The 27,853-nt window shown below is 57.5% G+C and overlaps 4 protein-coding genes and 1 non-coding gene across 11 annotated transcripts; 2 read left to right on the top strand and 3 right to left on the bottom strand.

Moving 5' to 3' along the window:
• Window positions 1–2,304: 2,304 nt before the first annotated feature.
• Window positions 2,305–11,628, bottom strand: PATL2 (PAT1 homolog 2). Of its 7 annotated transcripts, none has more exons than XM_042804076.1 (19): window positions 11,566–11,628; window positions 9,231–9,333; window positions 8,736–9,043; window positions 8,464–8,532; window positions 8,290–8,355; window positions 7,719–7,886; window positions 7,517–7,603; window positions 6,853–7,007; window positions 6,634–6,717; window positions 6,414–6,552; window positions 5,278–5,395; window positions 5,091–5,188; window positions 4,678–4,722; window positions 4,370–4,518; window positions 3,971–4,130; window positions 3,504–3,644; window positions 3,329–3,426; window positions 3,102–3,251; window positions 2,305–2,691 (listed from the first exon to the last, which is right to left on the bottom strand). In XM_042804076.1, exons 2-19 carry the CDS (start codon window positions 9,283–9,285, stop codon window positions 2,652–2,654), a joined length of 2,130 nt encoding a protein of 709 aa, XP_042660010.1. In that variant the 5' UTR covers window positions 9,286–9,333; window positions 11,566–11,628; the 3' UTR covers window positions 2,305–2,651. The 7 variants fall into 7 exon arrangements, with proteins under 7 accessions (XP_042660010.1, XP_042660011.1, XP_032846215.2 ...); XM_042804077.1 differs by lacking the exon at window positions 11,566–11,628 and adding an exon at window positions 10,024–10,082 and having other exon boundaries at window positions 9,231–9,360; XM_032990324.2 differs by lacking the exon at window positions 11,566–11,628 and adding an exon at window positions 9,751–9,845.
• Window positions 11,629–11,870: 242 nt separating this feature from the next.
• On the top strand, window positions 11,871–15,003 carry B2M (beta-2-microglobulin). The gene is made up of 4 exons (XM_042804079.1): window positions 11,871–12,010; window positions 12,149–12,427; window positions 12,999–13,041; window positions 14,727–15,003. Exons 1-3 carry the CDS (start codon window positions 11,929–11,931, stop codon window positions 13,010–13,012), a joined length of 375 nt encoding a protein of 124 aa, XP_042660013.1. The 5' UTR covers window positions 11,871–11,928; the 3' UTR covers window positions 13,013–13,041; window positions 14,727–15,003.
• A 3,743-nt stretch (window positions 15,004–18,746) lies between these two features.
• On the top strand, window positions 18,747–23,341 carry TERB2 (telomere repeat binding bouquet formation protein 2). The gene is made up of 7 exons (XM_042804311.1): window positions 18,747–18,810; window positions 19,143–19,224; window positions 20,607–20,752; window positions 22,125–22,186; window positions 22,700–22,788; window positions 22,875–22,963; window positions 23,196–23,341. The coding sequence occupies exons 1-7, from the start codon at window positions 18,747–18,749 to the stop codon at window positions 23,339–23,341; spliced, it is 678 nt and encodes a 225-aa protein (XP_042660245.1).
• A 1,280-nt stretch (window positions 23,342–24,621) lies between these two features.
• RPS17 (ribosomal protein S17) lies at window positions 24,622–27,531 on the bottom strand. The gene is made up of 5 exons (XM_042804078.1): window positions 27,434–27,531; window positions 27,071–27,222; window positions 26,682–26,787; window positions 25,070–25,135; window positions 24,622–24,752 (listed from the first exon to the last, which is right to left on the bottom strand). Exons 1-5 carry the CDS (start codon window positions 27,434–27,436, stop codon window positions 24,672–24,674), a joined length of 408 nt encoding a protein of 135 aa, XP_042660012.1. The 5' UTR covers window positions 27,437–27,531; the 3' UTR covers window positions 24,622–24,671.
• Window positions 26,907–27,036, bottom strand: LOC122154596. Its single transcript, XR_006166652.1, has one exon. It is a non-coding gene; the product is annotated as a small nucleolar RNA SNORA71 (small nucleolar RNA).
• Window positions 27,532–27,853: the final 322 nt, after the last annotated feature.

The following is a 27,853-nucleotide window of genomic DNA, read 5'->3' as shown; positions in this document are numbered from 1 at the left end:
CGCCACGGTGCCTTTGATGTCTCAACCAAGATGGGCACCCTCCTGGGGATCCCCGACCTCCAAGGCAGCCCCTCAGTGCCCCAACCGCGGTGGCCGCAGTTCCCCCAACACCTCAACCAAGACAACCATCATCTGCCCCACACCCTGACTGGGATGGCCGCCTGTTCAGGTCAAGGGGTTTCAGGAGCAGCCTAAGAGAAGCGACACCGCCACAAACCACCCCACCTCTTCTTAATAGTCACGTGCAAATCTGAAACGCTCTTCCCTGCACCCCAGGATGAGTCCCATAACCCCCAAGATGTCTCAGGCTGAGTCCCATACCCTGAAGACCTCGCAGGACAAGCCCCAAATCCCCGAGGCAGTGACAGCCCATGGTCCAGTCATTCACTCACGGTGACTTGTCACCACCACCCCCTGGGGCTGATGCCTCCTTCAGAACAGTGCCAGGAGAAGACAGGCAGGCCAGTAGATAAAGCAGAACTAAGTGAGAGACCCTGGACTTTCATCACCTTTGGGTTCAGGGAGAAGATCTAACTGTGGGTAAAACCAGACGGGGTCCCTGAGCTGCCAGACACCCCTCAGCTGAGGTGGCACCCCAGGGAGAGGGTCTCTTTCTCCAGGTAAGCAGCATCAAGGGGAGATGCTGGGTGGTTCAGGTCCCTCAGTTGTGAGAGAGAAACCACAAGAGATGGATTTTCTTTCGTCTCATCTGTTTCCTGCAACAAAGCAGAAAAGTCCAGCAGAGCCCTCCATCCCTTCTATGTTGGAACATTTGGTTTCATATATGATCACAGCCATGTCGCACTTTCTTCCTTCATCCACACTGGCTCTCAGGCAGCGCTAGGTCTGTGCTCTGCTCTGTTGCAAACTGAAAACATAACACAGTTTATCCTTATCTTGAAGGACTCATTGGTGTACTCCTCTCTTCCTACAAATCAGTGAGCAGCTGCCAGTTCCTTTCTGCCTGAAATTGTCTCTAGGGTTTGTAGAGGTGCATCCTTTTGCTTGCAGTTGTGTCACCACACAGGTATCCTCCCAGATTGCCTCAGGGGGTTTGAAATTATGGGTTTCACCTTGATGACAACCTGCCAGTGACACTCTTTTCAAGTGACATAGCAATGGATGGCCAGGGATGCGTAAGGATGAACATAACTGTCCCAAAGAACTTTCCAACAATAAAGCGTGAGAAGAAAGTGGAGAAGGCTTTGATCCTGCTTTTGGCAAACCTGGTTTTGAGGGCAGAAAAAAGGCTGAGGCCGTAGGACACCAAGATGAGCAGGACAGGCATCAGGAAGCTGCCAGAATGATCTGGAGCTCACACCCCTTTGGACAACTGAGAGCTTACACCCTGCATCTAGCACACAGGGCAGGAGTGCCCCCTAGGCCCTGCATCACATCTGCAGCACCTCTCCTCTCTACAGCAGCATTCAGGCATCTCAGTTGCTCCTCTGACACGTGTTTCAGAAGCAGAGACATGAGCTGTCTTGATAAGCAGTGGAGATAAATCCCCCCCTAACAGTTTAAGGGAATAGTTTCATCTACTCTCATCTACACAGGGTTGGAGCTTGGGCACATGTGGTAGCTATCACTGAGGATGAGACAATTTTCTTGTGCAAACCTCTTCTGAATATACACCAGGCTTTGGGTGTCACGTTTAGACCTCTGGATGGACATCCAGGTGCTTAAGCATAGATGTCCTAGGTTCAGATGTCCCATTAGCCAGGCAGGAATTACAACGATTTCTACAGTGAGACCAGATATTACACCTAAGCACAACCCTACCCCTGGATGCAGAAGTGAGGGTCGGTTTGGGGTAGTCATGGCTAGTTAAAGTGGCTCAAGATGCTTCGAAGCAAATTCATCATCATCAAGTCTGCAAGCCTTTAGACTAATTAGCCTTTGAGAGTTCAGAGAGAAGAGGTGCATTATTACCCACCCACAGATGTTCAAGATGCCCCATATCCTTCCCACATGCACCCAGATGCCCTCTTCTGCATATACAGATCTTTCCTTTCCCTTCTGGGCAAGCTCTGACCCCATCTTCCCCACATCTCTTTCCTTCCAGGCCATTCCTCTCCCTGGAGGGCTCAGTTCTCCTCTGGCCCCAGCCACATAGGTCCTCCAATCCCCTTCTAAGCACACTGCCTTCTCCCCCATTCTCTTTCTGGGTCTTCTGCACATCCCTCCCTATTTCTCCTTTCCCCTTACTGCACACATTCGTATCCCCACCCAGGGGTCTCCATGCCCAGGTGATGCCTCCAGGAGCCCTGTGCTTACAGCAGAAGCTGCCCACAGGAGCCAGAGGAGCTCATTAATCACCTTTTTATTGTATTTCAAGTGCTGTACACAAAATCACTCATCCCCAGGTGCTCCCAGCGCCCCTGTGCAGACCCCGCCTCGACACCCACCATGAGCCATCACTCACTGCTGCTGGGTGCGAGGCCAAAATAAGTTACCTGCCTCCCCGTGCTGTGCTCCCAGGCACCGGGGCAGGTCGGCATCTGCCCTCGAGCGCCAGCCCTGCCAGTGCCCAGTTCACCCAGAGTGCCCTGCACCAGAGAAAGTGCTCGCTTCGAAACTCTTGTCACGGCATCGGGCCCTGCCCATTCCCGGCACCACTGGCCCCAGCTCCTGCTCCCAGCTCCCGGGGCTCAGCACGGCATGGCAGCCTCCGAGAGCAGCGGGGAGCACCTGCAGGGACAGGACGAGGTTGGAGCATCAGGTTGTTTTGTCACACACACAATGCTGGCAGCTGCCCAGATCCTGCCTGCCCAACCACCCCAACGTGCTCCAGAGATGTTGGCTAAATTGCTGGGGGGGGTTCCTCCCAGCTTATCACCCCCCCTCAAACTTTGATATATCCCACGGGGACATGCCATCAAGGTGTGGTGAACACAAAACCCAGTGTCAGCCAGCATGGTCCTAGGATCGCTAAAAACAGGAGCAAAGCCACAAGGCTCAGCTCAGCCCAGTGGAGGTTCGGAGAATTGTGTCCAATGGGGTCCCCCCCCAAGGGGACGAAAGCAGTGAGCCCCCAATGCCACCCACTGCATCTGAGGAATCCCTGGGAGAAGCAGGGAGCCACATCAGTCAGTACTCACTCCATCTTGGCTTCCAGATGGTGGACGGTCTGCTTGTCCAGGTAGCGGCAGAAGAGCGAGAGAAGGTTGCTGGGCAAGAAGAGAGGCTCCACCAGCAAGGCCCTGGGCACTTGCGACAGTTCCCGGGCGACCAGGAACACCGTGTCCGTCCTGGGGGCATTAACGCAGAGGGGTGAGCATTCCACCAGCCAGCGAACCCCAACCCCGTTGTTTGCACAGCCCCTCACCACATCTCGAAGTCCCCACCACACGGCTGCAGCGGCACGTCGGAGGACAGCAGCCTCTCACCGTGGCTCAGCAGGGAATAGAGCAAGGAGATCCCAAACTGCAGGGAAGTATGAGGAAGAATGTCACTGCTGGTGGGAGTGGCACCCTGAGGCCCCCCTCCTTGGGGTCACCTACCTGGTTCTTCAAGGCCATGGCGAGGGGGAGCTCAGGGGACTCAGACAGAGGCCTGGTCATCTCCTGCAGGACCTCAAGGAGTTTGCTGAAGGTCATCCCGTCCACCACCTTGTTCAACGGGCTGTAGAGCAGGGAGAGAGACTGGGCAGGGCAGAGCAGAGGGGAGAACAGGGATATGAGACTGTTTGACCCATCATGGCCACATCCCCATCCCAACACCTGAGATAGACACAAGGGTCAATGTTGCACCCACCCAGAACAGGGGGACTGCCATCAGGGCCTTCTTTAACCTCTCCCTCCTCGGGGAAGAAAATAGGCTCCTGCCTCATATCAAACCCACTAGCTGCCTGGCCATGCTGGGACTCAGCAAAATGGGCCCCCCCCATTGCCCAGGGTGCACCCCCCTGCAAAAGCAACAGGGAACTGAGGCAGCCCGGGGTGCCCCTGCCTTGGCTGGAGGTGCTTGCCTGGTCCAACACATCCTTCTTCATGAGGAAGGGCAGGTGGTGGGTGATGGTCAGCAGGATCTTCTCCGCTTGCTCTTGGGTCAGATGGGGCAGCAGCCGGGCCATGAGCTTCTTGCCCTTCTGTACACACAGGAGTTGCAAGAATTCATCTTCTGCCTCCCTGGGGACAAAGGCTCCATTGGCACAGATCCCCTGCAGCATCTCTGTCCATTCAGAAGGACCAGCACCAGCTCTAGTGAAGGATGAGGCCCATGGGCAGTGTCAGCACAGACCACGGTGACGCACAGAGGACAAGATCCAATGCTCACCGTCACCCAGAACTACTCCTCCGTGACCCTCTGAGCCCTGCAAGGACCAGGACGTGCTGCCCACTCCCCTCTCCCCGTAGCACAGACTCACTCTTCTCTGCCGCAAGCCATGATTTTCAAGGCTTGGTAGATACGCTCCACTTCTTGGCTCTTCTGCTCCCGAGAGCAGGGCTGCTGGTCCTCCAGGGCCACGGGCATTTTCCGCTGCATCTCCTCCACTTCCAGCAGCTGCAGGAAGAGCTGGAGAAATGGCACAGGGTAAGGGGGCAGCTTGGAGCATCGTCTACCAACTGGTTATCCAGGACCCCTGCCCCAGGTAGGTGTCCCCTCAGAGAGCTCCTTGGATGAAAACCAAGCGTCTGTGTTACCCTGCCCTGCCCCGAATCGCAGCTTGCTCACCTTCTCAATCCTGTGCAGCGCCCGAAGCCGGTGGCTCCCCGCAGCCTTCAGGAGGGGAGAAAGGAAGGCACAGGTCACAAGTTACAGCCAGCACCAGACACTGCCACCAGCAGAGTAGCTGGGCCAGCTGCTCCCTAGGAATCTGAGGCAGCTTCAGGATACAGAGCAATCCCACGGGGAGGCCACGGCCAGCTCTGACTGCCCAGAGCCCCATCCCACCCCTTAGCAGGGGACAGGCTGCCACCACCGAGGTGGCACCTGCTCCAGCTGTGTGCCCCATCCTCCAGCTCAGAGCAGCACCCATGCTCAAGTGGCAGCAGCTCTAAAAGCTCCTGCTAAAGCTGCTCCAGGGCCTGGAAAAAGCTCAGGGCGGCATCTCTGGGCACCAACCAGCCCAGCTTCCCCTCACCTACCTCCTCCACGAGAGCATGGTGCACAGCATCGATGGCCCGGCGAGGGCTGTAGCAGGTGGACACCGCAACCTGGCCCAGCGAGCCTGCAATGCGCACCACTGGAAGAGAGAGGTGGGGTAAGGGGAGACCACGGTCCTGCGAGACCTCATCTGCCCCCCCCTCCACACTGCCCACTCCAGCCCCTCACCAGAGTCATAGGTCTCCACTTTCTGGATGAATGGCGTGACCAGCTTGGGGGGCTCCTGCTTGTTGCGCCCACCAAGCAGCTCCTCTGCCTGTCTGTTCTCCAGCCGGTGGTAGTATGTCTGTAACAACAGTCATAGCCAGGAGGGGAGGCACCACAAGCCCTGGCACCCTCCAGCTCCCAAAAGAGATGAAGTCCCAGCCCTGAGGAGCAGAATAGAGCCACAGGTGCTGAGGAGCAGAATAGAGCCACAGGTGCTGAGGAGCAGAATAGAGCCACAGGTGCTGAGGAGCAGAATAGAGCCACAGGTGCTGAGGAGCAGAATAGAGCCACAGGTGCTGAGGAGCAGAATAGAGCCACAGGTGCTGAGGAGCAGAATAGAGCCACAGGTGCTGAGGAGCAGAATAGAGCCACAGGTGCTGAGGAGCAGAATAGAGCCACAGGTGCTGAGGAGCAGAATAGAGCCACAGGTGCTGAGGAGCAGAATAGAGCCACAGGTGCTGAGGAGCAGAATAGAGCCACAGGTGCTGAGGAGCAGAATAGAGCCACAGGTGCTGAGGAGCAGAATAGAGCCACAGGTGCTGAGGAGCAGAATAGAGCCACAGGTGCTGAGGAGCAGAATAGAGCCACAGGTGCTGAGGAGCAGAATAGAGCCACAGGTGCTGAGGAGCAGAATAGAGCCACAGGTGCTGAGGAGCAGAATAGAGCCACAGGTGCTGAGGAGCAGAATAGAGCCACAGGTGCTGAGGAGCAGAATAGAGCCACAGGTGCTGAGGAGCAGAATAGAGCCACAGGTGCTGAGGAGCAGAATAGAGCCACAGGTGCTGAGGAGCAGAATAGAGCCACAGGTGCTGAGGAGCAGAATAGAGCCACAGGTGCTGAGGAGCAGAATAGAGCCACAGGTGCTGAGGAGCAGAATAGAGCCACAGGTGCTGAGGAGCAGAATAGAGCCACAGGTGCTGAGGAGCAGAATAGAGCCACAGGTGCTGAGGAGCAGAATAGAGCCACAGGTGCTGAGGAGCAGAATAGAGCCACAGGTGCTGAGGAGCAGAATAGAGCCACAGGTGCTGAGGAGCAGAATAGAGCCACAGGTGCTGAGGAGCAGAATAGAGCCACAGGTGCTGCCAGCAGGAGCTCACCTGGTAGTAGTAGTCATCATCCATGTTCTCACTCTGCAGCTGGATCATTTCCACCTTGACAACCCAGTCCTTCTCCTTGGAGGTCATCAGTCCGACATAAGGGTCCACATTAGGAGACCACAGCTTCCTGGGGGAGATGCTGGAATGGGAGAGGATCACAGCCTGCTGTGACAGCCCAGAGCCCCAACACCACCCCGCAGCTCCCCACGGCTCCCCTTACCTCTGCGCCCGCCCGCCTTGCTGCTGCCTCTGGGTCAGGATCCTCTGGTGCTGGGGGTGCAGCTGGGTCAAATGGCTGGGCAGGCTGCAAAGGAGACCAGAGCAGGGTCAGGGGGCTCAGCACCCACACTAGAGCCATCCTCAGAGTGGGGACACCCCATCAGCTGCTCTGTGGGGCTCCTCCAGTCCCACCTGGGCACCCCACTCGCCATCCCGCTACCTGAGGTTCAGCTGGCCACTGGCTGATGGACTGAAGAAGAGAGCGGGGTCCAAAGAGGGAGATATGGGTCCAAAGTGCATGGTGAGAGACTGCGGCGGGCTGCTGATGTTGGGTGACAGGGGCCGGAAAGAGGTCGAAGACGCATACCCTGTGGTCTGGAGAGGGAGAGAAAAGCGATCAAGTGTCTGAGCCTTCCCCTCCAAGGGTTCCAGAGGGGTCCTGCCAGCTTCATGCTGGCTTCTGGCTCCCACCCTCGCAGAGGGCACCTTCTCCTTGCACGGAGGGGACGCGTGGGGCACCACAGCAAGGTGATACACCCCCCCGGACCCTGCCACTATAGCCGAGTAAGGCAAGGGGACCCAGGTGTCACCAGGGATTGCGTGCCCCAGGTCCATCACTGGTGCTGCAGCATGACACCAAGCACAATAAATGCCCCGTGCAGGTCCTGTGGGGACATCAGGACAAATAGATTTATGAAGGAACAGCTACACTGTGGCTCCACTTTCCCCATTGGCAAGATGCTGGAGATGGATGCTCAGGCTTAGACAGAGCTGCAAAGTCTGCCCCGGAGGGCAGAGCTTTGGGGAGGCACTGTCCCCATCCCCTGTCACTCCAGGGCCACCCCAGAGGGGACACGCGAGTGGCTTTCTGGCCGCTGCGTTACCTGGTTAGAAGTGAAGAGCTGAGAGGGTCTGTGAGCCGGCGTGAAGGACCGAGGGGAGCATGGGGAGAGTGGCATCAGAGGCGACTGCTGCGGGGCAGGAGACAGAAGGTGTCACTGAGGCAAGCCTGTCCTTAAGGCTGCATCTTTGGGGAGGGAAGGGCAGAGAAAAAGGGGACAGAAGAGCCCCCTGAAAAACTGTTACCTGCTGGAGAAAGCGCTGGGGGAAGGACTTGGGAGACATCAGTCTTAAGTTGGGGCGCTTGACCCGGGGAGAGCCCCCATAGCCCCTCCGCACAGGGGAGCCACGGAAGTCAAGGGCCACCTTGGTGGATGGTGGAGGCCTCCCCAGGACCTGGAGGATGGCTTTATCCTGCAGGGAGGAGGCAGCAGGAGATGGGAACGGGGCCCAGCTGGGATTAATTTAGCTCCCCCAGCACCAGGCAGCTCACCAAAACCTTTGGTCATTGCTCAGCCAGACCATGCACCAGCCACGCTCCCGTCCTGGCAGCGTGCAAACCCACGGGGGCACCTGGCATGGGGGGTTCCAGTCCCCCCAGACTCAACAGCTTTGCCTTCAAACCCAGGCTCGGCTTAGCGTGGTCATCTCCACCCACAGCCTTGACACCCAAGAGACACAACCGTGTACCTCCAGACACCTGTGACGAGGCTTTGGAGGTCCCCCAGTCACCCCAAATCACCCGCACGACCCCTGGCTCAGGGTATTACTGGGGAGCCCTCGGTTGCTCCCCGAGGGCCGAGCTGGGGATACCCACCTCCAGCATGTGGTGGGGCGGGAGGCTGCCGGGGCAGGAGCCCCACTCCGCAGGATCCATCGCCAGCTGGAAGACAGGAAGATGGTCAGCACGGGGAAGGACAGGAGGAAAGGGGGCAGGGGACACCGCAGGGGCCACTCAGCCTCGTCACCAGATGGGAGGGAACACTTTTACCACGTCCTCTTTGTCAAACTCTGCCCAGCAAGCACCAATCTTGCTGTCCAGCACTGCCGAGTCCTGGCTCTGGAAGCAAAGACGAGGTTTACAGGCACGTAGCCAGCCCTGGCATGGCAGATCTTCCTCCCTTGGGCAGGGACTAAGCTACCTGCCTGTGCCCTCCATGGGGCAGGACCCACAGGCGTGAGGATGGAGGGGGAAGCAGCAGGTCCCTGCCAGCCCCTCCGCCTGCCAGGCATGGGTCCCCTCCCTCTCCCCTCGCCCATCACCTCCAGCGTGGGTTTGCTCTGCACGGCTCTCATCACCGCCGGGTCTCCCAGGTCATTGGGCTCCTCACAGGGCTCCTGCTCTTCCTCCAGTTCCTCAGTCACCAGCTCCTCCTCCTCTTCCTCCAAATCGACCTCCAGCTCCATCTCAGCATCCTCCTGGGGCTCTCCCAGCTCCTTGGTCTGCTCAGTCACTCCGGGCTCCGGTTTATCCCCAGCCTCAGTCTCCTCTGCCACTGCTTCGCCCAGCTCAGGGCTTGTCTCCAGTAGCATATGGGGTTTTGCAGCATCCTCCTCAGTGGAGTCTCGGTCTTGGAGGGGGGAAGCAGAGTGCATCAGGGTGGGCGAGAGCCTGGTCAGTGCCCACTGGGGTCCCTGCTCCCAACCCAGCTCCTCACCGGGCAGGAAGACACCTTCTTCACCTCCCCGCCTCCATCCTCCTCACCTCATTGGGTGCTGGCTGGTCTCCCCAACACTGGGGCACCCCTGAGATCTTACCTAACCCAAAAGTCATCTCGTTGTACAGGTCAAACTCTTCATCCTCCTCGGCCATCTCCTCCAGCAGAGGTGCATCTTCCACCAGCAGGTAGTCCTCGAGGATCTGGAGTGGAAAGCAGCAGGGTCCCTGCTAAGGGAGAGGTAACCCTCACACGCTCCTGAAGTGGGGGGCACCCAACCTCCCCCCACACCCTACTGGTGGTGCCGGGCAGCCCCCAGGGCTCTGCAGCTGGAAAGGGAACAGCGGGAGCCACTGAGGGCAGGACCTGCTGGCTCTGCATGAGGCAGGAGCCCATCGAAGCCTGCCAGGACTAGGGCTGCAGCCACCCGAAGGCGACCCCTGCCAGCGCAGGGGATGCCGCCACCGCACAACACCAGCGTGGCCGGCGCTCAGGGACACCGTTAGGCTTCAGAGTGAACGCCCCCCCCGCTCCCCGGGGCGCAAACAGCGCCCCGAGCACGAAGCAGGGAAGGGCAACCCCACCAGCACCTCCAGGGCACCGCCTTCCCCGGTACCGACCGCTCGGCAGAGAGGCAGCGCCGGGAGAGGCGGCGGGGCGGGCACTCACAAGCAGCTCGCCGCCCTCCGCCATGCCGCGGCACCGCCCACCCCCCGCGCTCCTCCCGCCACGGGGCCGCGCTGCCCCCGCCGCCGCCTTTTACGCATGCGCCCGCCGTACAGCATGGCGGCGCCCAGCGGAGCACCGCGCCTGCGCAGTCGCGTCGCGTCGCCGCGCCTTCCCCCCCCCCCCCCCCCCCCACGTGGGAGTGGATGAGGCTTAATGAAGCCCACCCGCGAACGGTGGGGTGTAAAACGGCAAACACCGGCGTCTTTTAGGGCACAGGGAACCCCAGCCCGACTGTTTTCATCACTCCTTGCCAGCATTCGCGGTTTCTGAGCCCGTGCCCCTCCGAGCAGCTGCGGAAACCCAGTGGGACGCGGCGGCTGCAGCTCAAAGAGTGCCGCAGAGATTTACGGCCGTGGATTTGAAAGCGCAGGGGGGCAAAACTAAGGCGGAGATGCTGTAAATCTCCGTGTCCGGCGATGCACAGTAGGCTGCCCTCATCCCCCTGGATGCTGGGAGCCCATTGGTCATGTTGGGCTTCAGCCACTCCTTCAATATTTCTCCTGATAAAAGCAGAAGCACCCTAAAAGAGGAAGGTTTGCCTGCTCTAACCAAATCAGTGTGGCCTTTTAGAAACATCACATGGAAGGAACTTGTGGTTCAGTTATTCTGTATGGGGAAAGCCTGCTGGGTGTTGCTGGTTATGGCAGAGTCATCTCCAGGGATTTCCGTCCCTGAGTGTCAGTGCGGAGAAAGGATCCGTGTTCTGCAATCACCTATTTGTATAATTAATCTTCATCAAGCCAGGGATCGCTGACCTGAGCAGAGACAGAGTAGCCCGAGGTCCAGGCTCTGAGGCTGCTGACACAGCAGCCGGGGCTTATTTCCGTGAGAGCCCCAAGACCCCTGATAAGGCCCTGGCAGCAGCTGTGTCCCCTTATCTCTCAGTGAAAACACTCAACAGCACCTGCATGGCCACCAGTGCCGCCTGCCAGCAAATGTAGCAAGAGTTCTTTTCAGGGCTGGTCCAGTGGGGACTGATAACAAGTATTTGCAGGTTTTCTATTTTGCTCAGACTCTACTGATTTTCCTGCTGCCTTGGGTTGGGGGATGTTCTCAGTACATGCTTTATTGATATAAGTTAGGTCTTTGAATAGGATGTATTAAGATGGCAAGTCTTAAAGGGACCCAGTGTTAGCAGAGCTCTGCGATACTGCTGTTTCCTCCCCACCAGTGGTGACTTTCCTTTCTTTTCTTTTCTGTTTTTTTAACTTTTTAATCCTCCTACAGCTGGATGGAAGACAATATATGTGTATCTGCCTCCCCGACGGAAAGAGCGACTAAAGCAGTATGCGACCTGTAGGACCACAAGCTGACAAGTTCCTAAGTGTACAGAATATCTGCGTGCTCTCAAACGCTCATTCATTTTCCTTTTTTAACCTTGGTTTTCTTAATGCTGCTATACACCTCTCCTTCAAGCAGTGTCACAGGGCCACACAGAGTCATAGTCAGCCTAGTTGTGTTTTTTAGTCAGCAGCAAACCTCTCTTTGACTTTTGGGTTCTAGCGTTTGACGTCAGGGAGTGCATGCTGCACTCAGACAGGCAGAGTCAACCCATCCCACTGCTGCCAGACAGAGATGCTGACGCCCAAGCTTGGAAAGAAAGCAAGCCGACGTTCCGAAAGGAAGGCGGCCAGGCTGTGCCAGTGTTGGCTGTTGGCGTAACACTGGCCCCGGCTGCAAAACCCTCCACGAGAGGTGGTTTTTACCTGCTTTTTGGCGAGGAGCAGCAGACAGGTAAGCACCGACACCTCATGCCTTTGCTCCCTCCAGCCCTGAGGTGAAGCCCGAAGGCGGGAAGCCCCCCCCCCCCCCCCTCCCCCGGGGCGGCTCCGGGCCCGGGCGGTGCCTCAGGCCGGAAAGCGAAAGTGAAAGCGAAAGGGACCGCAGGCACGAAGGGCGGGCTCGGGTAAACCTCTCCGCGCCTTCTCTGCCCGGAGACTGGTGACGCGCGGGCAGCTGCGCGTCGCGATTGGCCGCCCGCCGAGGGGGCTATAAAAGGCGACGAGGCGAGAGGGGCGGGCCAGTCCGTGAGGGGAGCGGAGCGGGTGGTGGCCGCGGGGCTGGCAGCCATGGGGCTAGCAGCCATGGGGCTAGCGGTGCGGGCGGGCGTCCTGGTGCTAATCGCGCTGGCCGGCCTGGGGGAGCCGTTTGGTGAGTGCCCGAGGCGGTGTGAAAGGGGGGGGGGGGGGTGAGGGAGGCGCCCAGCACCGGTTACCCGCCCCCGGTTACCGCCCGCGGCCCCCCCCCCCCCCCCCCGTTTCTCACCGCCCCCCGCCTGCTCCTCTCCAGAACCGCCGAAAGTGGAGGTGTACTCCCGCAGCCATGCCTCAGACGGACAGCAGAACACCCTCAACTGCTTCGTGAGTGGTTTCCACCCTCCGAAGATCGAGATCACCCTCCTGAAGAACGGGGAGCCCATGAGCGGCGTCAAGTACGCGGACATGACCTTCGATGACAAGTGGGCTTTCCAGCGCCTGGTGTACGCGCCCTTCACCCCCCAGAAGGGCGACGTCTACGTTTGCAGGGTGGCCCATTCTGCCTTCCGCGAGCCGCAGTCTTTCCGATGGGGTATGGTGCACCTTCCTCTTCAAGCTTTGCAGAAAAAAAAAAAAAAAGTCTTTGTTTGTTTGTTTTTTTTTTCAGAAAAGTTCATATGCAGAAGCCACGGCTTGTTAATTTATACCCAACAGTGTCTCTGTTCCCCTTCTTAGGAAGCGGGGTGCTATAGCAGGATGGGTTTTGAAGGTCTTGTGCTGTAGGTGGAAAATGAACTTGGTTTCAGCTGGGATGCTGAGAAGGCTGCGTCTGCGCGCCCGTGAAAGCGTTCGGTAGTAGCAGACAGGGAAGACTTGCCTTGGTGTGGTCTGGTTATGCTGTGCCTGGCGACTCCTAGGGGAGCACTCTGATCTCTTTCTGGGTGAACTTGCCTAGAAAAAGATGGGCTGTGCAGTGATTTTTTTTTTTTTTTTTGCTTTTGGTGACTATAAAGAAGGACGTAGATGACAGTGACCCAGCCGAACAAAGGCAACTCTCTGGTTACTGCCCAGGGGCTGGTTCTAGCAGGGGTGGGCTTGTGGTGGTGGGAGAGAGGAGGTGCTGTTTGCCCCGAAGCCTAACGCTCTGCTCTTCTTCCTTGCAGATTCAGACTTCTGAGCTGTGTCTGGGATGATCAGATGATCATGGTGAGTTACGCTGATGCTCCATGCTATGCTGATAAGGGGAGCACGGGCCGCTTCCTCTGTGGGGGAAACGGGTAGCTTGAAGAGCTGAGTTAAAAAAGCAACCACCCCAAAATAAAAAAAAAATAGTGTTGCTGCTGATTGGGAGCAAGGCTGTTCCCACACCCTTTCTAGCCACTGTTTTAGCCAGTTCTCAGCTACACCTTGCCTACAAGAGTCTCCTTTGCTCAAAGGAAAGGAGTTCCTTGGAGCAAAACTTCCTCGCGTGTCTTGGCTGTGTCTGCCAGATGTAATTCCGGGGGTGCTGTGTTTGGTCGGGTGAGGAGGAAGTTGCCGTACCCGGAAATCCTGGTGACTTAGGGGGGAGGCAGACTGGTTAACCCTGCGGCAGGCAGCGTGTCGGCTCGGTAATGTGGGATTTATGAGGCACAAAATCGATGTCTTGCTGAAAAACCAGAAGCAGTCTTGGTTTTATTCACTGCTGTCTCACAGTCTGAGGGCTCCAGGTTCTTCAGACTACTTGAGCATAACTGATCTGGACTTAGCATTTGGGTAAATACTAGTTTAACTCTTGATAGGGAAAGGAAAACTAAAGGTATGTGACCTATCTGACATAGTTGCAGGGCTGGTTGAAATGCTTTAGTTAAGTTCCTGGGTAGAGGCTGGATAATTATTAACTGTGCCCAGGACAAGTCGTGGCAGGACCTCACTTGACATGTCCCTCACATTGGACCAGAAGATGTTACTGTTGGCTTTTAGACCGACAGAATCGTGAGTCAGATGAACTTTGTAAATCAGAAAACCTGCCTTGGGCATTTCTTCTTGGGAAGATGTAGATGGAGCAGAGTCTTTTACTTCTCGCTGTCTCATGCTGCTCTCCCTCTAAAGATCTCCAGCAGCAAAGGCTAGAAGGGGTGTTAGGCTTCCAGGGAAATGAGAAAATGAAGGTCAGTCAACCGTCTTTCTTGCGGGGGACAACAGGAGAAGATAGCTCATAATTTTCAGCAGAAAAGCTGAGGTGTGATGCTGGGGAAAAGCTCAGGAGATTCCCCCAGAGCCAGAAATGGTTGGGTTGGAAGCATTATTAGAAGGGATGCTGTAAGCACCTAAGTGTTCGCTTCTAACTGCTGCTTGAGACGGGCTGCTGAGGTAAACGGACCCGTGATTCGATGCAGCACAGACACTTGGAGGTAATGGAGCTCTGAAGAGTTATATACAGCCGCTCCTCTGGTTTGTCACTCGCTTTGGGGCAGTGGGGATGGACACCTGGCCCTGGGGCGCGCTGTGCCCACACGGCAGCGTGGCGTGCGGTGGCTTTGGCGGGATGTCGGTGTGATGGTCACCGGTGGCGTGGGGTGCCAGGCGTGGATGGAGGTGGGACTTCGGGGACAAGGATTTACTGAGCTGGGGTGGAGGAGCTGAGAGCAGGATAAAGGGAGAATATCTGTGCAGCTGGTGCTTGGGGTGGAGAGCAGGGCTCGTGTTGGCAGAGGATTGCTTGTTGAACTCTGAACCCCCACCAAGCGCTTTCTGCAGGATTTTTATCTAAATATAATTGGAAGGTGGGTCTGCCTGCAGCTGGGACTCTGCAGTTGGAGTTGCCTTGTGGGAAACCCTTTTTTTTCTTAAAATAATTACAGCTGAAGATGTGAACAGTGACTGATTTCAATCTCCTCTCTCCCATGCAGGTCTAAAAAATTTTGCCTTGCGAGTCAAAATCTTGAGCTGCTCTCCCTTCTTCACATCTCACTTGATAAGATGAAGAGCAATTGGCTTCGCTGCGGAATTCCTTCTTTAATAAAGCTTACTGCTAAAATACAATTTACACAAAGCAGCATGTGAGCACGTAGGTATAAATGTCTGCATTGCTGATTTAAAAAAAAATAATTGTAGCTTTTCAGTGCTCTAAACTGTACACTATTTTTATCTCAATAAAATTAGAGGACTTCAGTGGGGTCCTGAAAATGTTTCTTCAGAGTCATATGGCACCCTGAGCTGGTCTAGGTTGTGGGTGGATCTTGGAACATGGCGACACTGCGCTTAGTTGCACTTTTTTATCCCACTGAGAAGGTGCAGGAACACTTTTTTCCATTAAAAAAAAAAATATATTAAAGGTTTATCTGGTTTATGGGGGAACTGCCTGGCCACAGGCTCCTGTGGGGCTCTGAAGGGAAGGCACAAGGTTAAACAAAAGGACAAAGTAACCTTGGGGACAAGAGTCTGATCTTAAAGCTGGGTGAGAGGAAGAGGAGTGACGGGTGGGATGTGGGGTCCACTTTGAGGGGGAGAACTCCAGCTGAGGCTGCTGGTGGGGGGAGTGGTGTGAAGTGGGGCCGAGGGGAAGCTGATGTGTGTGTTGGTGACTTTCATTTCTGTTTTTTCTCTTCCGTAAGTGGCTGACCCCACAGAGAAGTCCTCTTGGGGGTTGGTCTTCCACTGTACCTTCAGGGGTTGATGGCACTGCCCAAAAATGCTGCTACTTGGTAGAATCCATCAGCCTGCTTTTTTTTGATGAAGAAATCGTTGTGATTGACTGATGAGTGTTGAATCCAGAAGGATATAATCCGTGTGGATCTCATGTATGTGAACAAAGATTCCTGGCAACCCAGCGAGCGTGATCTATTGCATGTCTCCTCTTGGGTATGCTGAGATTTGCTGTGACTGGTGTGACGAGATTTTGAGGCATCTTGGCTTGTTTCATAGCATTTTTCCATTCGAACCATGTTTTCTGTTAAGGATTAGGAAAATCCAAACTGCTGCAGTTCCAACAGCCGGGTGGGAGGTTGCTGGGGTGAAGGGACTAGTTACAGGGATCCCCTTAGAGGAGTGTTCAGACCAGGAGAGGTGGGGCTGTCATGGATGGGTGGTCATGCAAAACGCTCATCACGCAGCGTGGTACAGCAGGACTCGCTGGAGCCACCACACAGCTCAGCCTGCAAGGCCAGCCATGCTCTGGGGACAGGCCAGGGGCTGCACCAGCCCCAGCGGTGGTCCTTCTGGGGTAGGAGGTGGTCTGGGTGGGAGGAAAAGGTTTGGACTTCTCCAGAGACCCCAGCAGAGCAGCACAGCCTGCTGTGAGAGCCCAAGGTGGCTTGAGCTGTGGACCATGTCCTGGCCACCTCCTCTGAATCACAGAAAGCTGCCAAAGTGCCCACCACCACCTCGGCTTCACCTCTGCCATCCTCAAGAGCATTGGAGAGCAATGGCTAGGTGCATCACAGCAACAGGAAAACTTCATCCTAATTAGGGCACAAACGGTGTCGACTGCAGAAGCTAGAGATGCTGTGGCACAGGCAACGTGAGGTGACCACATCTCCAGAGGAAACATAAATCAACATGTTCCCACACCAGGGAAGTCTTTGCCCTGATTGCATCTGTGGGATTTTTGTGGTCTTTCTTAGGAAATATTTTGATGGCTTACTCAAAAATCCCCCCCTCCAGGGGAGAACAACATATGGCAATCCCAGAAGTTGACTAATTTTGATTAACATATGACTTTCATGACCATATCTAGAAAAACCTTCTCTGTTTTATCAGGCATCCTTGGGGTCCAAAGGTACCTGGGGTGTAGCTGCACCACTGCTGCTGGTTTTTCAGCTGAAGTTCCCAGGGGTTGGAGTTGTTGAGGGATATCTTGGCAAGTTTGAGCATAAAACAAGCCTCATTTGTGCTTTATGAAATACAAGCAATTTTGCTGCAAGCAAACTATTTCCTGGAGTTAACCAAATAAGTGTATTTATGGGAGAACAGCTCTCTGGGAGGACAACTTAGAACTTTTTTGAAGACCTACTTCTGCAACGTCACATCTCTTTGGTGTTTTGAATGCTTCACCACTGCCTGTGTGGTAGGGAGAAAAGCTCAAGGAATAGGTGCAAGAGGAGGGGAAAACCATTCAAGATGCACGGCTGAACACAGATATCCTCCCAGAAAAGTGTAACCAAGCAAAAAGAGTCCCAGCACATCCAGTCCTGGCTCTGCCACCTACAGCTCCAGCTCTGAGGGAATATATTTGCTGTCTGCTTCCTATCCAGCAAGCAAACCACAGCGAGGTGGGTAAAAGCTGACATCCACAGCATGGTTTTGCTGAAATGTTCATGCAGTGTCTGCAAGGGGAAGGCTGCACAGCCCCAGGGCAGTCCTGGCTGGTTGACACAGGCTGGCCCATTTCAGCTCATCCAAGCCGGGTTTATCTGCACCACACAGCATATAAATGTGGCCTAACACCTCTCCTTAACCTTGTTGTCCTTTAAATTGCAAGCATTACCAAGTCCTTTGTGGGAAGGCGAGTGCGAGCAGAAATAATTCTTCAGCTTGTGTAAAAACTTGATTAAAAATGAGTAAGAATCAAAGACCAGGGATTTCTGTATCACTTTTCAGTACTGCTGACACCTTTTGGAGCATATTCAGCTTTGCTTAGGTATACGCACTAGTAAATGTTTTTCCTGAGATGTGCAGCAAATCTGAACATGGAGAAGAGCAGGCTGAGCCCTCCCGTGGCTGTGTCTCTCCCGTGCGTCTGGCTGGGCTGGATTTGCCCCGTATTCACCAGGTTTGGTGGTCACACACTGCCTGGCAGGATGGTCTGTTCCCTCCGCAGCACAAAGCATGCCCCGTCCAAAGGGGACAGGGTCTGGCAGGCAGCTCCAGGCTCCGATCCAGCAGACCGCATGGGACATGAAAACCAGGCAAGGAGATGTTGTCTTCTTCTCAGTACCTTCTCTTTTTTCCACCACCTACAGAGAAAATTAATACAGAACATCTCCAAGGGAGCTCATTCCTCCTCCCATGGGACAGAGGGAAGGAGTCGGGACCAGGCAGTGAAGCAGGCCACAGTGTGAAGGCTTTTGCTTCACTTTTCTGCAGAAGGGGGAAGAAATTAAAAAATATGGCACAGGGTGACAGCAGGAGTGGAGAGGACCGAGGCTGCTGGGCGTTGCTTGGCTCTGCCACTGCCTGGGCAAGTCATCCACAGATGCCGTCTCCTCCGTGCCCTCAGCTCGTCCCGTCCTCTTTGCGGGGGGGGCACACGAGTTGGTCAGAACTGCGGAGGGTTTCCAGAGGCAGCGGAGCACCAACACGCCCCGGACACCCGTGTTGAAATCCCGGTGCAGCCGGGACAGCCCCACCCCTGCCCCAGCTGCGCGTGGGCGCGGGTCACCCGCGGGCGTTTTGGGGCGCTCAGCGAGACGGCAGCGGGAGCCGGGAGCCCTCATGACGGGGCGGTTTGAAACCTGCGTGCGGCTTCTTCACACTGCCGGAGCGGTTCGGAGGGGTGGGGAGGGGGGCGGCCAAGCCTTGGAAAGGGCCGCGGCCCCTCGGGGCACCGCGCCTCTCCTCAGGTTCCCGCCTCCGCCGCCCCTCAGGGCTCCTCGTCCCGCCGCCGCCCCTCAGGTTCCCGCCGCTGCCGCCCCTCAGGGACTTCCCGCCGCCGCCCCTCAGGGCTCCTCACCCCGCCGCCCCTCAGGTTCCCGCTTATGCCACCCCTCAGGGACTTCCCGCCTTTGCCACCCCTCAGGGCTCCTCGTTCCTCTGCCGCCCCTCAGGTTCCCGCTGCCGCCCCTCAGGGACTTCCCGCCGCCGCCCCTCAGGGCTCCTCGTTCTTCCGCCGCCCCTCAGGGACTTCCCGCCGCCGCCCCTCAGGGCTCCTCTCCCCGCCGCCCCTCAGGTTCCCGCCGCTGCCGCCCCTCAGGGCTCCTCTCCCCGCCGCGATGTTCCGGGGCCACCGCGCCTGGTTCTCGCAGAGCGTCAGCCCGCGCCCGCGGGAGCTGTGGGGTGAGGGGGGCCCGGCGGCTTCCCCAAAGCTGCCACACGCCCTCGGCGGGGCTGAGGGGTGGGGGCACAGCCCCGTCACCCCCCGGCGGGGCAGGGCACGGGGTTTGCCGTTCCCCCCCCCCCCACCCCCCCTCAGCGCCACGGTGCCCCCACATTTGGGAAAAGAGCCCTCGGTGGGAGACCCACAGCCACGGGGGGGGGGGGGGGGGAACCCATCACAGCTCCCCCTGCGGCCCCACAGGCAGCCCGGGCGGCTGTCCCCGTCCCAGGGAGGTGGGGACCCCATGGAGCACCCACCTTCCTCCCTACCCTGCTCTTCTTCCTCCCCGCAGCGGCCGGCGGCGGGGTGCTGGCCCACTGGTGGGATGCCGACTACCTCTTCAGCAGCGATGCCGCCCACCCGGACACCCGCAGGTGGGCCATGTCCCCCCCCCCCGTGTCACCCCAAAGCCGGCAGCACCCTTCGTGCTCCCCTTGGGCCCTCTCCACGGCCTGCCGGTGCAGAGCGAAAGACCAATGAAGGCGCAGAGAACGGTTTTCATGTATTTAATGTGAAGTATTTAATGTTTGCTGACAGCCTTTCAAAGTCAGGGCGGTGTTTTTCAAGTGCCTGGTGCGGGTCTGCCGGGGTTTTGCTGCTTAGTGGGGTCTGCAAACTCACACCCACACTAAACGGTAGCTAGAAAAAACAGAAAACAGCTGCAAAAACCACCCGCGTTGCCTTACGTCGGATGTAAATTAAACTAATTGAGCTGGTTTTCTCACTAGCTTTAAATTGATCTACTGGAAAACTCAGGGTCTAAAACAGGTGACACCATCCACAAGGAAGGAACCAGGTACTAAAAAGCCAGCGTGAGTTAACTCTCAAAGCAAGTGTGGGGTTAAAAATGGCTGGAAGAGGTCTGAATTTCTGTTTTTCTTCTGCTTAATACAAAAGAGAATCAGGGGGCTCAAGATCAAATATAAGGAAAGGCTATTCAGGGTCTTCCTCCACCTAGTGAATATTTATATACATTCAATATAATATATTTATGTGAAAGGGAACTTTCTTGCAGGGCTTTGCAGCAGGCTTTGCTAGGCTGGACTAAGCAGCTCCTTTTAACACAATTGCTTAAAATTGGCCCAGACTTTTTTGTAATCCTTTAGCCACCCACTCCAGCTGCAGGAGGGGAATCCTGAGAAACCTGGAGTAATGACCTTCCTTCCACCACAGCATCCCACCAGACTGGGTTGTTCTCCCAGTGTGAATTTTGTTTGATTATATATATATAACACATATATATATTCAACGCACATTTTCAGATTATTTATTGGGAAAATTGGAATCATTATCCATACCCTTAAACCTGGCAAACAATATTTAATTCCCCTCTAAAGAGGATGATGAGTGCTCGAGCATCCTCCACCCACCCTTCCTTGCTCAGCTGCAGCACCGCTGCTGTTCGGGAACTGCACCAGTGGTGTTAAGAATAAATAAATAAAAATAATGTTTTCCCCCTCCCCGAAGAACCAATCTCATCTCGAGAGCAGAGTGCGGAGCGGTGCCATTTAGTCCCTAAAAATAGGTGTTTGCCTGGTCCCTGGTGTCCTTCCTCCAGGCTGCTCTCAGGAGGTGCTGGCAGCTGGGACTGTAATGGAATGCTGCTGGTAGAATCTCATAGTTAGAAAATTACAGGAAATTAGATGGTTTTGGCAAAAATCTCAGAACAGGTCAATTTTAATTACAATGTCCCTCTAATTTTATCTCTTTTTTTTCAAGTTTATCTTTGGAAACCAGCTACCTTTTTCTCTTCCAGAATACACAAGAGCCACGATTACTTGGAGGGCAGAGCTACAGTTTTTCACTCCTGTTACCTCTCTGCGTGGGCAAGCACCGGCGCAGGAGCGAAGCCGTTGGTGTTTCTGGGCCACTTCATCCTGCCGCCTGCCTGCCTGCAAGAAGGTCAGGGAAAAAAAAAAAACAAAACACTAGGGTTTTGCTCCTCTGGGGGTTCCCCCATGAGCACAGCCTTTTGGGGGTGTAAACCAGAACCTCCAGTTACTTCTGCTCTAGGTGTTGGGAATTTCCTTCTGCTGGGAGCCATTCTTCCTCCCCAGAGGCAGAGGATGTGCCATCTATTATATTCTCCATCTATTATCATAGTAACATAGAATCACAGAATGGTTTTGGGTTGGAAGGGACCTTAAAGATGATCCAGTCCCAACCCTCTGCCCCAGGCAGGGCCCCCTTCCCCCAGCCCAGGGGGCTCCCAGCCCCGTCCAACCTGGCCTTGAACCCTTCCAGGGAGGGGGCAGCCACAGCTGCTCTGGGCACCCTGGGCCAGCGCCTCGCCCCCCGCACAGGGAAGAATTTCTGCCTTAGATCTCACCTAAATCTGCCCTCTGTCAGTTTAAACCCCTCAGTCCTCATCCTATCCCCACCCCTTTGATAAAGAGTCCCTCCCCACCTTCCCTGTCCCCCCTTTAAGCCCTGGGAGGCCACTCGAAGGTCTCCCCAGAGCCTTCTCTTCTCCAGGCTGAACCCCCCCAACTCTCTCAGCCCAGCCCCCCACGGGAGCTGCTCCAGCCCCCCCAGCATCTCCGTGGCCTCCTCTGGCCCCGCTCGAGCAGCTCCGGGTCCTTCTGCTGTTGGGGGCCCCCGAGCTGGCCCCAGCACTGCAGGGGGGTCTCCCCAGAGCGGAGCAGAGGGGGAGAATCCCCTCCCTGGCCCTGCTGCCCCCCCTGCTCTGGCTGCAGCCCAGGGCACGGGTGGGTTCTGGGCTGCGAGCTCACGGGGCTGCCTCACGGGCAGTTTTCCCCCCACCAACCCCCCAGTCCCTCTCCTTGGGGCTGCTCTCCAGCCACTCCTCGAGGGCCCAGCCTGGGTTTGTGCTGGGGATTGCCCCGACCCCCGGGCAGGACCTTGCCCTTGGCCTTGTTGAACCCCAGGAGGTTTGCCCGGGCCCCCCTCTCCAGCCTGCCCAGGTCCCTCGGGATGGCACCCCTGCCCCCAGCGTGTCCCCCCACCACACAGCTCGGTGCTGTCAGTGAACTTGTGTGGGTGCATCGATCCCACTGTCCGTGTCGCCGACAAAGACGTTAAACAGCGCCGGGCCCAGCCCCGACCCCTGAGGAACGGCACTGGTCACTGCTCTCCACCCGGACACGGAGCCGCTGCGGCGCATTGCGATCAGCGCCGTGCCACGAGCTCCTGCCAGGGCCCCCGCAGGCCTCCACCAGCACCTGCGAGAGGCAGAGCCTTGCAGAGGCAGAGTCTGCCACGCAGTCCCGCAATTTGGTGCTCTCACCGTCATTTATTTTTTTGTTCATGGCAGAAATCAGAAGGAAAATCGGTAGCTTTATTTGGGAGCAGGCAGACCATTCACCTGCAGAGCAGGTAAGATGAAAAATTTATAGTACGGGAGGTGCAGCTTATAAAAATATCGGTTGTATGAGCTTCAGGGAGCCTGGTTTTCATCCCAGACCCTCAGCCCAAATACGGGATCAAATCTTGTGCTTGCTGCGCTCTGTGTGTCCCTCCCAGTGGGACATCCCCGGGGGGACAGCGCCGGATTGAGCGTGGGATGCGCAGGAGGGATTTTCTCCCTCACTCAGACAGACGTCCGGCCTCCTCGGCACATCCCCCGGGGATGCCAGTCGCCGAGGTCTGAGCTCAGCCTCTTCACGCGGCGTTTTCATTCCCCGCGTAGCTGCGAGACGCTGCCCACTCTCTTCTCAAAGCAACTTCTCAGTAATTCCGAAGTGAAAATGCGATTAGATTTAAAATTGTATGCTAAATCATGCTTGAAATCACAAGTCCTAAAAATACCGCCCTCTCGGAGCACGTCTCTCGTGTTTTGCGGGGAACCCAGGACACAGCTTTAACTCAACTCTGCGTTTATACTCGCAGCCCAACGAAAACCTGACGGACGAACCGGAGGCGGTGCGAAAAGGCTGTGAGGGCAAAGTGGAGGAGGATGTGCTAGACCTGGCCGAAAGGTATTTTCCTGCCCTCGGCAGTAGGGTTTGGAGATCCCTGAAGGATAGGAAATAACATACAGATTATTTTTCCCCCCTTGATACAGCAGCGAAGAAACAGGCCGCAGAGCACCTGCCCGGGGGGACTTTCCATACCGCGCCCTCCAGGGATACCCGATGAATAACATGGTGACAGGTAACGTTTGGCGTCGGTAGATTTTTTTAAGGAGTGGAAAATATGCCTGGGAACGATGGCGGATGAAGCGGGGACCCTCTGCCTGCTCCCCGCCTCCCTCCGGTACTTACAGCAGCGGGAACGCCGAGGGCGCGACCCGAGCCGCTTCCTTCCCCTCCGCGCTTTGCCTTTCCCATTGCCCTGGTTTCGTTTGGAGAAGGGGGGGGGCAGCTCCCACGCTTTCCCCTTGCAGGCTACGCCTCCGCTCGCGACATGAAGAAATACGTCGGAGAGCTCCGCGATTTCATTCCCGGCACCTCGGGCTACACCGCATATTGGATTCAGAACGAGATTAACATTTACTCTGAGGCGAAGACTAGGATGAAGAAAAAATTCTAAGTAACAGGTGGTTGTTCGCATCAAAAAACTTAAATATTTAAGAGCTGACAGAGAGCTATCGGTCGCGTTTAGAAATTCAATCCCGTAGTTAGGACACTGGGATGCCTCCTTGCTCGCTCTCTTCTGCAGATTGATGGTTATTTTACCCGTCAGTCCGTGTTCTCCCCATGTTTTAGTTAAATGGCGAAGAGATTGGTGGTATCGAGCTGCAAATTCTGAGCTAAATCTCTGCGGTGCGCAGGGGATTTATAAATCAGCCCTGCTTGGCTTACCCTGACTGCAGCTCAGTGTTCAAGGTGTATTTAAATACCTGGCTACATTTACTGTAAACACTTTTCTTCTGTAACTGTTCAAAAGAAATTTCACGGCAAACTTAAAAGATAGTTCTCCCCAAAACACAAATCCTTTGTCTTTTTTATTTTACTGGGGGTTTTAAGGTGTGGCTGTGAAGTTTTCCTCAGAGGTACACACCGAGGTTTCCCTGCAGGGAGAAGTCCCCCCCACGGCATGGCCGTACCCACCCGTGGGACACGCTCACCGGTGGGACTCGGCGCTCCATGGGTTTGCTGAGGTTTTGAGCGTGGGGCCCCGGACGTCCCCCCCTGCAAAACCTCCATCGTGCTGAGCCGTGGGCGGGGAGGGAAGGCTCAGGGACCCGCACCCAGCCCGCTGTGGTGCCAAGGCAGAGACCTGCAGGTCTCCCCCACCTCCCAGCAGAGCCTCTGCGCAGGGGAGAGTTTCGGGAGGTGAACCCCAAAGCTCTCCCACGCCCGGGGGGGAATTGTTGGATGGAGCATCTTGGCAGGGGAAGGACAGCACAAACCTCACCGGGGCCCGTCTGCACCGGGGAGCTCCCACCCCCAGGCACAGCGCTCTGCTCAGCCCAGCTCGCTCCCCTCCCACGAAGAAAACCAGCGACAAGGCTTTTTCCTTTCGTTTAAGCACTTCAAAGTGACCAACGCAGTTATAAAGAGCAACTTTTATTCCAGCACAGCATGACCCCCGAGCTGCCCACGTGGAGGAGGCACAAGCAAATCCGCCAAGCTCCAAGGAGCCACCACAGTCGGCTTCTCCCACCACCCTGAGAGCAGAGCCTGGAAAATAACAGCTTTGCACCTCACACCCCAAACAGCCAGGAAAGAACCCCGAAAGACGGTGACAACCGTGAAGGTGTTGAGTCCTCCTCACCCTCTGACACCCGTGTTTGGGACGCGGCACCCCGAGGAACCAGCCCTCCCTCCTCACCCCTGGCGACACAAGCTTCCAAAGACCAGGCAGGCTGAGGTGGTTTCCCCACGTTTATTGGAAAAGCGACATAACAGGGACCGACTCAGAGCGCTCCTCGGGGCGTTTTGAAGTTCATCCCCACCGTGGGCTGCGTCACCTGCAGGTTGGACAGGCTGCCGAAGTCCTGGAAAACAGCACGGGGTGGGGATCGCTCACAGCGCCGTGTTCACCCCCACCCAGCGAGAGCACCCGAGGGTGCTGCGGGAGGACTGGAGGGCCGGGAGCACCCCCACCCTGCCGGCGGGGTCCCTGGCAAGGCCACCACGCCTCTCCCCTCCCAGAGCCGTACGGGAATTAATCCGCCCGCGGAACCACACGCCCAGAGCGCCGGAGCCTTCAGCCGACACCATCCAGCCCCTCGGGGCTGCGGGAGCGCTGCTGGGGACGTGCCACCAGCCTGGCAGCGTTAACCGGGGCGGGGGGACAGCCGGGGCCACTCACCAGGAGCTTCAGCATTTCCTTGGTGTCTGGGTCCACCTCGATGATCTCCTGGTCAAGGGCAGAGACCTGGAAGAGAGAGAAGATGCAGTCTGACGAGGCTCCGCAGCCCGCGGGGTGTCCCCACACCCCAATTCCAGTCCCGTCCCGCCGCAACCAAGATCTTGCTGCCTGTCAGGAAGAGCTCCAGCAGCGGAATGAGCCAAAGGAGTCCAGCTCTCCCACCAAAACCCCGCGGGGGTCCAGCTGGCAGCAGAGAGGAGCTTGTTTTGAAATGCGAGGCCCAACCAGCTCCGTGCCACGGCTGCCGAGGGGCCACCACCGCCCCCGGTCCCGGCGGCCACCAGCGACGCTCGTGCTCGCCCCGAGGCTGGAGCCCGACCGCCGCGGTGCCAGGCAGCACTGCCGAGGGACCGCCTGGGCTGCCCCACCCCAGCACCCGAGGTCTCCTGCTCTTTAACCCCACAGCCAGCTCCCCCAAACCCTCCATCTCCACGTGCTTCCTTCCCCGAGACGCTACGGTGCACCAGCGGTTTTTTTGGAAGACATCACAAATAATGCAGGTTCAGCAGACGCCGCACCGACAGCTCCAGCACGGAAGCTCCTTCCCTGCTTGGGGTCCCTCTGGGGGTGACGTGACCTCACCCCGCCTTCGCAACGCAGCCACGATGGCAAAACACACAGTCCCTCCACGGCTCCGACGCCAGCTGTGCGGGTCAGCACCCTGCCAACACCTAAAACCTGGGGTGCTCAAGCACCTGGGGGAGGCTCTGCCTGCGTTTCACACGTCGCTTCTAGCTCTCAGGCGTGGGGGAGTCAAACTAAGCACCGGTCTCCAGTGGAGAGGAGTGTTACCTCGCCCTGGGCTCCCGAGGCAGATCTCCAAACGGGTGGGGGGCAGCACCAGCCCACCCTGCCACAGCTCCCGTGACATCCCGCCATCGTCCCTGCTCCTCCCGGATCATCACTAAGGCAACTCCTTGTGTAACCAGACCCCAGCACGGAGCATCTGGGAGGGCTGGTGTCACTGAACCGAGCGTTTCTGGGCAACGCAGAAACCAGCAGCTCTACCAGAAGCTGGTCAGGGGGATCTGGAAGAGGGGCAAGACGCGCCGTGGCGTCTGAAGGCCCGAGGGAGCGACGGGCTTGACCCCAACGAACGTGAGAAACGCTTTTGGGGCTTCTCACCCTGCACCATCAACAACCGGGTCACGGCTGAGACCTCAACCCCTTGCAGGCCGAAGGCGAGAGGGGGTTTCACTGATCCCCTCTCTTCAGCGACACCTGCTACGCAGCAGGTTTTAAGCCACTCTGAAATATCCTCCTGCATCCCACAAAGTTATCTTCTTCCTCGTTTTTAAGTCAGGAAAGCCGAGGCCGGGTATCACCCGCCCGCCGGCAGCAGCGTCGGGGCGCAGGCAGCTGCTGCCCTTCCCACCCCAGGCGGGAGTTTTGGAGGGAGCGCCCCGACCTAAGCCCAAAATCCACTTCAGCCCTCCTTGACGCAAACCCTTCTCAGCTCCTCCCGGCTGAGCTTTTGTTTGAAAGAAACTTTGGGGCCACCGACGGAGAAGACAGCCCGAGGCAGGAGGACGGGCCGACGCCGGAGCCTCACCTCGGGGACGTAGTTGTCCCTCCTCTCCCTCTCCTCCTCCTGCAGTTTGATGGAGATGCCTCGGACCGGTCCCCTCTGAATCCGCTTCATCAGGTGGGTGACATACCTGGGGGGGGGGACACACACACATACGGGGCCGTGCCGGGCTTCCCCGCCTCTCCCCCCCCCCCCGCAAATAGCGGCGGAGCCCCCGCCGCGCCCCCCACCCTCAAACCTCCGGGGAAGTGTCCGACAGCGCCAGGGCTCGGGGGAGGGACGGACCCCCCCAAACACGGGAAAGCTTTCGGCGTTCCTCTCCCTGCACTATCGATGACCGGGGCCACGGGCGAGGCCGCGGTCACTTTCGAATGCAGGTGCCGGCAAAGCGACCCCCCCCCCCCGCCCCTCACCCCGCGATCTTGTTCCGCAGCTTCTTGCTGGGGATGATGGCGATCTCCTCGCACACCCGCTTGTTGGTGTGGAAGTCGTTCCCCAGGCGCGTGTAGTACTTCTCGATGATCACCCGCGCGGCTTTCTTCACCGTCTTCGTCCGGACGCGGCCCTGGGCGGGCGGGACGCGAAGGAAACAGCGCTCAGGCCTCCGCCGGGCCCGGCCCCCCCCGGCCCCTCAGCCCCGGCGCCCCCTCCCCCGGCCCTCCCGCCCTCCCCCAGCCGGCTCCCGCCGCTCGCCGCTCCACCCCGGCGGCGGATGGCGGCGGATGGCGGCGGATGGCGGCGGATGGCGGCGGACGGCGGGCGCGGCCGGTACCCACCATGTCGGCGGCGGCCGCGGGAGGAGCGCAAAGGATGGCGGGAGGCGCGTGGGGCCGCTGGGAGCTCGCGGCGCCCACAGCGCCGCCGCGCGGCTCGGAGGGCCGCGGCAGGGGCGGGGCTCCGGGTCGGGGGGCGGGGCTCCGAGTTGGGGGGCGGGGCTCCGAGTCGGGGGGCGGGGCTCCGAAGGGGCTCGGCTCCCAGCGCTCCCGCCCCGGGCCCTAGTGCCCGCCCGCCCCCCCCCCCCGGCTCTGGGAGCAGCCAAGGAGGCAGTTTTAGGGTGAGCACCAGCTGGTGCCCCGCCAGGCTGCGAGGGAGGGGGTACCCGCACACTCACACCACCCCCAGGGAGCACCCTCCGAGCCCCAAAAGAGAAGTGCAGCTGCTCAATGCAGGAGATGGAAGGAGGCTGAAGCCCCCCA

The sequence above is a fragment of the Tyto alba genome, unplaced genomic scaffold (assembly GCF_018691265.1).
Source record: "Tyto alba isolate M040663 unplaced genomic scaffold, T.alba_DEE_v4.0 Super-Scaffold_41, whole genome shotgun sequence".
In the NCBI taxonomy this organism is placed as follows: domain Eukaryota; kingdom Metazoa; phylum Chordata; class Aves; order Strigiformes; family Tytonidae; genus Tyto; species Tyto alba.
The sequence above is the reverse complement of the archived record's forward strand: the minus strand, read 5'-3'. Positions and strand labels throughout refer to the sequence as shown.

Bases quoted from the DNA above. Each gene is read 5' to 3' on its own strand.
- RPS17 (XM_042804078.1), bottom strand. The intron at 26,788-27,070 runs GTGAGGGGCGGG...CCCCCCCCCCAG, and splicing joins CTGCGGAACAAGATCGCGGG to GTATGTCACCCACCTGATGA. The intron at 24,753-25,069 runs GTGAGTGGCCCC...GCTGTTTTCCAG, and splicing joins AGGAAATGCTGAAGCTCCTG to GACTTCGGCAGCCTGTCCAA.
- B2M (XM_042804079.1), top strand. From the start codon at position 11,929: ATGGGGCTAGCAGCCATGGGGCTAGCGGTGCGGGCGGGCGTCCTGGTG. The intron at 12,011-12,148 runs GTGAGTGCCCGA...GCTCCTCTCCAG, and splicing joins CGGCCTGGGGGAGCCGTTTG to AACCGCCGAAAGTGGAGGTG.
- TERB2 (XM_042804311.1), top strand. From the start codon at position 18,747: ATGTTCCGGGGCCACCGCGCCTGGTTCTCGCAGAGCGTCAGCCCGCGC. The intron at 22,187-22,699 runs GTAAGATGAAAA...TTATACTCGCAG, and splicing joins ACCATTCACCTGCAGAGCAG to CCCAACGAAAACCTGACGGA. The intron at 22,964-23,195 runs GTAACGTTTGGC...TTCCCCTTGCAG, and splicing joins GATGAATAACATGGTGACAG to GCTACGCCTCCGCTCGCGAC.
- PATL2 (XM_032990322.2), bottom strand. From the start codon at position 9,823: ATGGCGGAGGGCGGCGAGCTGCTT. The intron at 8,533-8,735 runs GTGATGGGCGAG...CTTTGCTTCCAG, and splicing joins AGAGCAAACCCACGCTGGAG to AGCCAGGACTCGGCAGTGCT. The intron at 4,519-4,677 runs GTGAGCAAGCTG...CCATTTCTCCAG, and splicing joins CGCTGCACAGGATTGAGAAG to CTCTTCCTGCAGCTGCTGGA.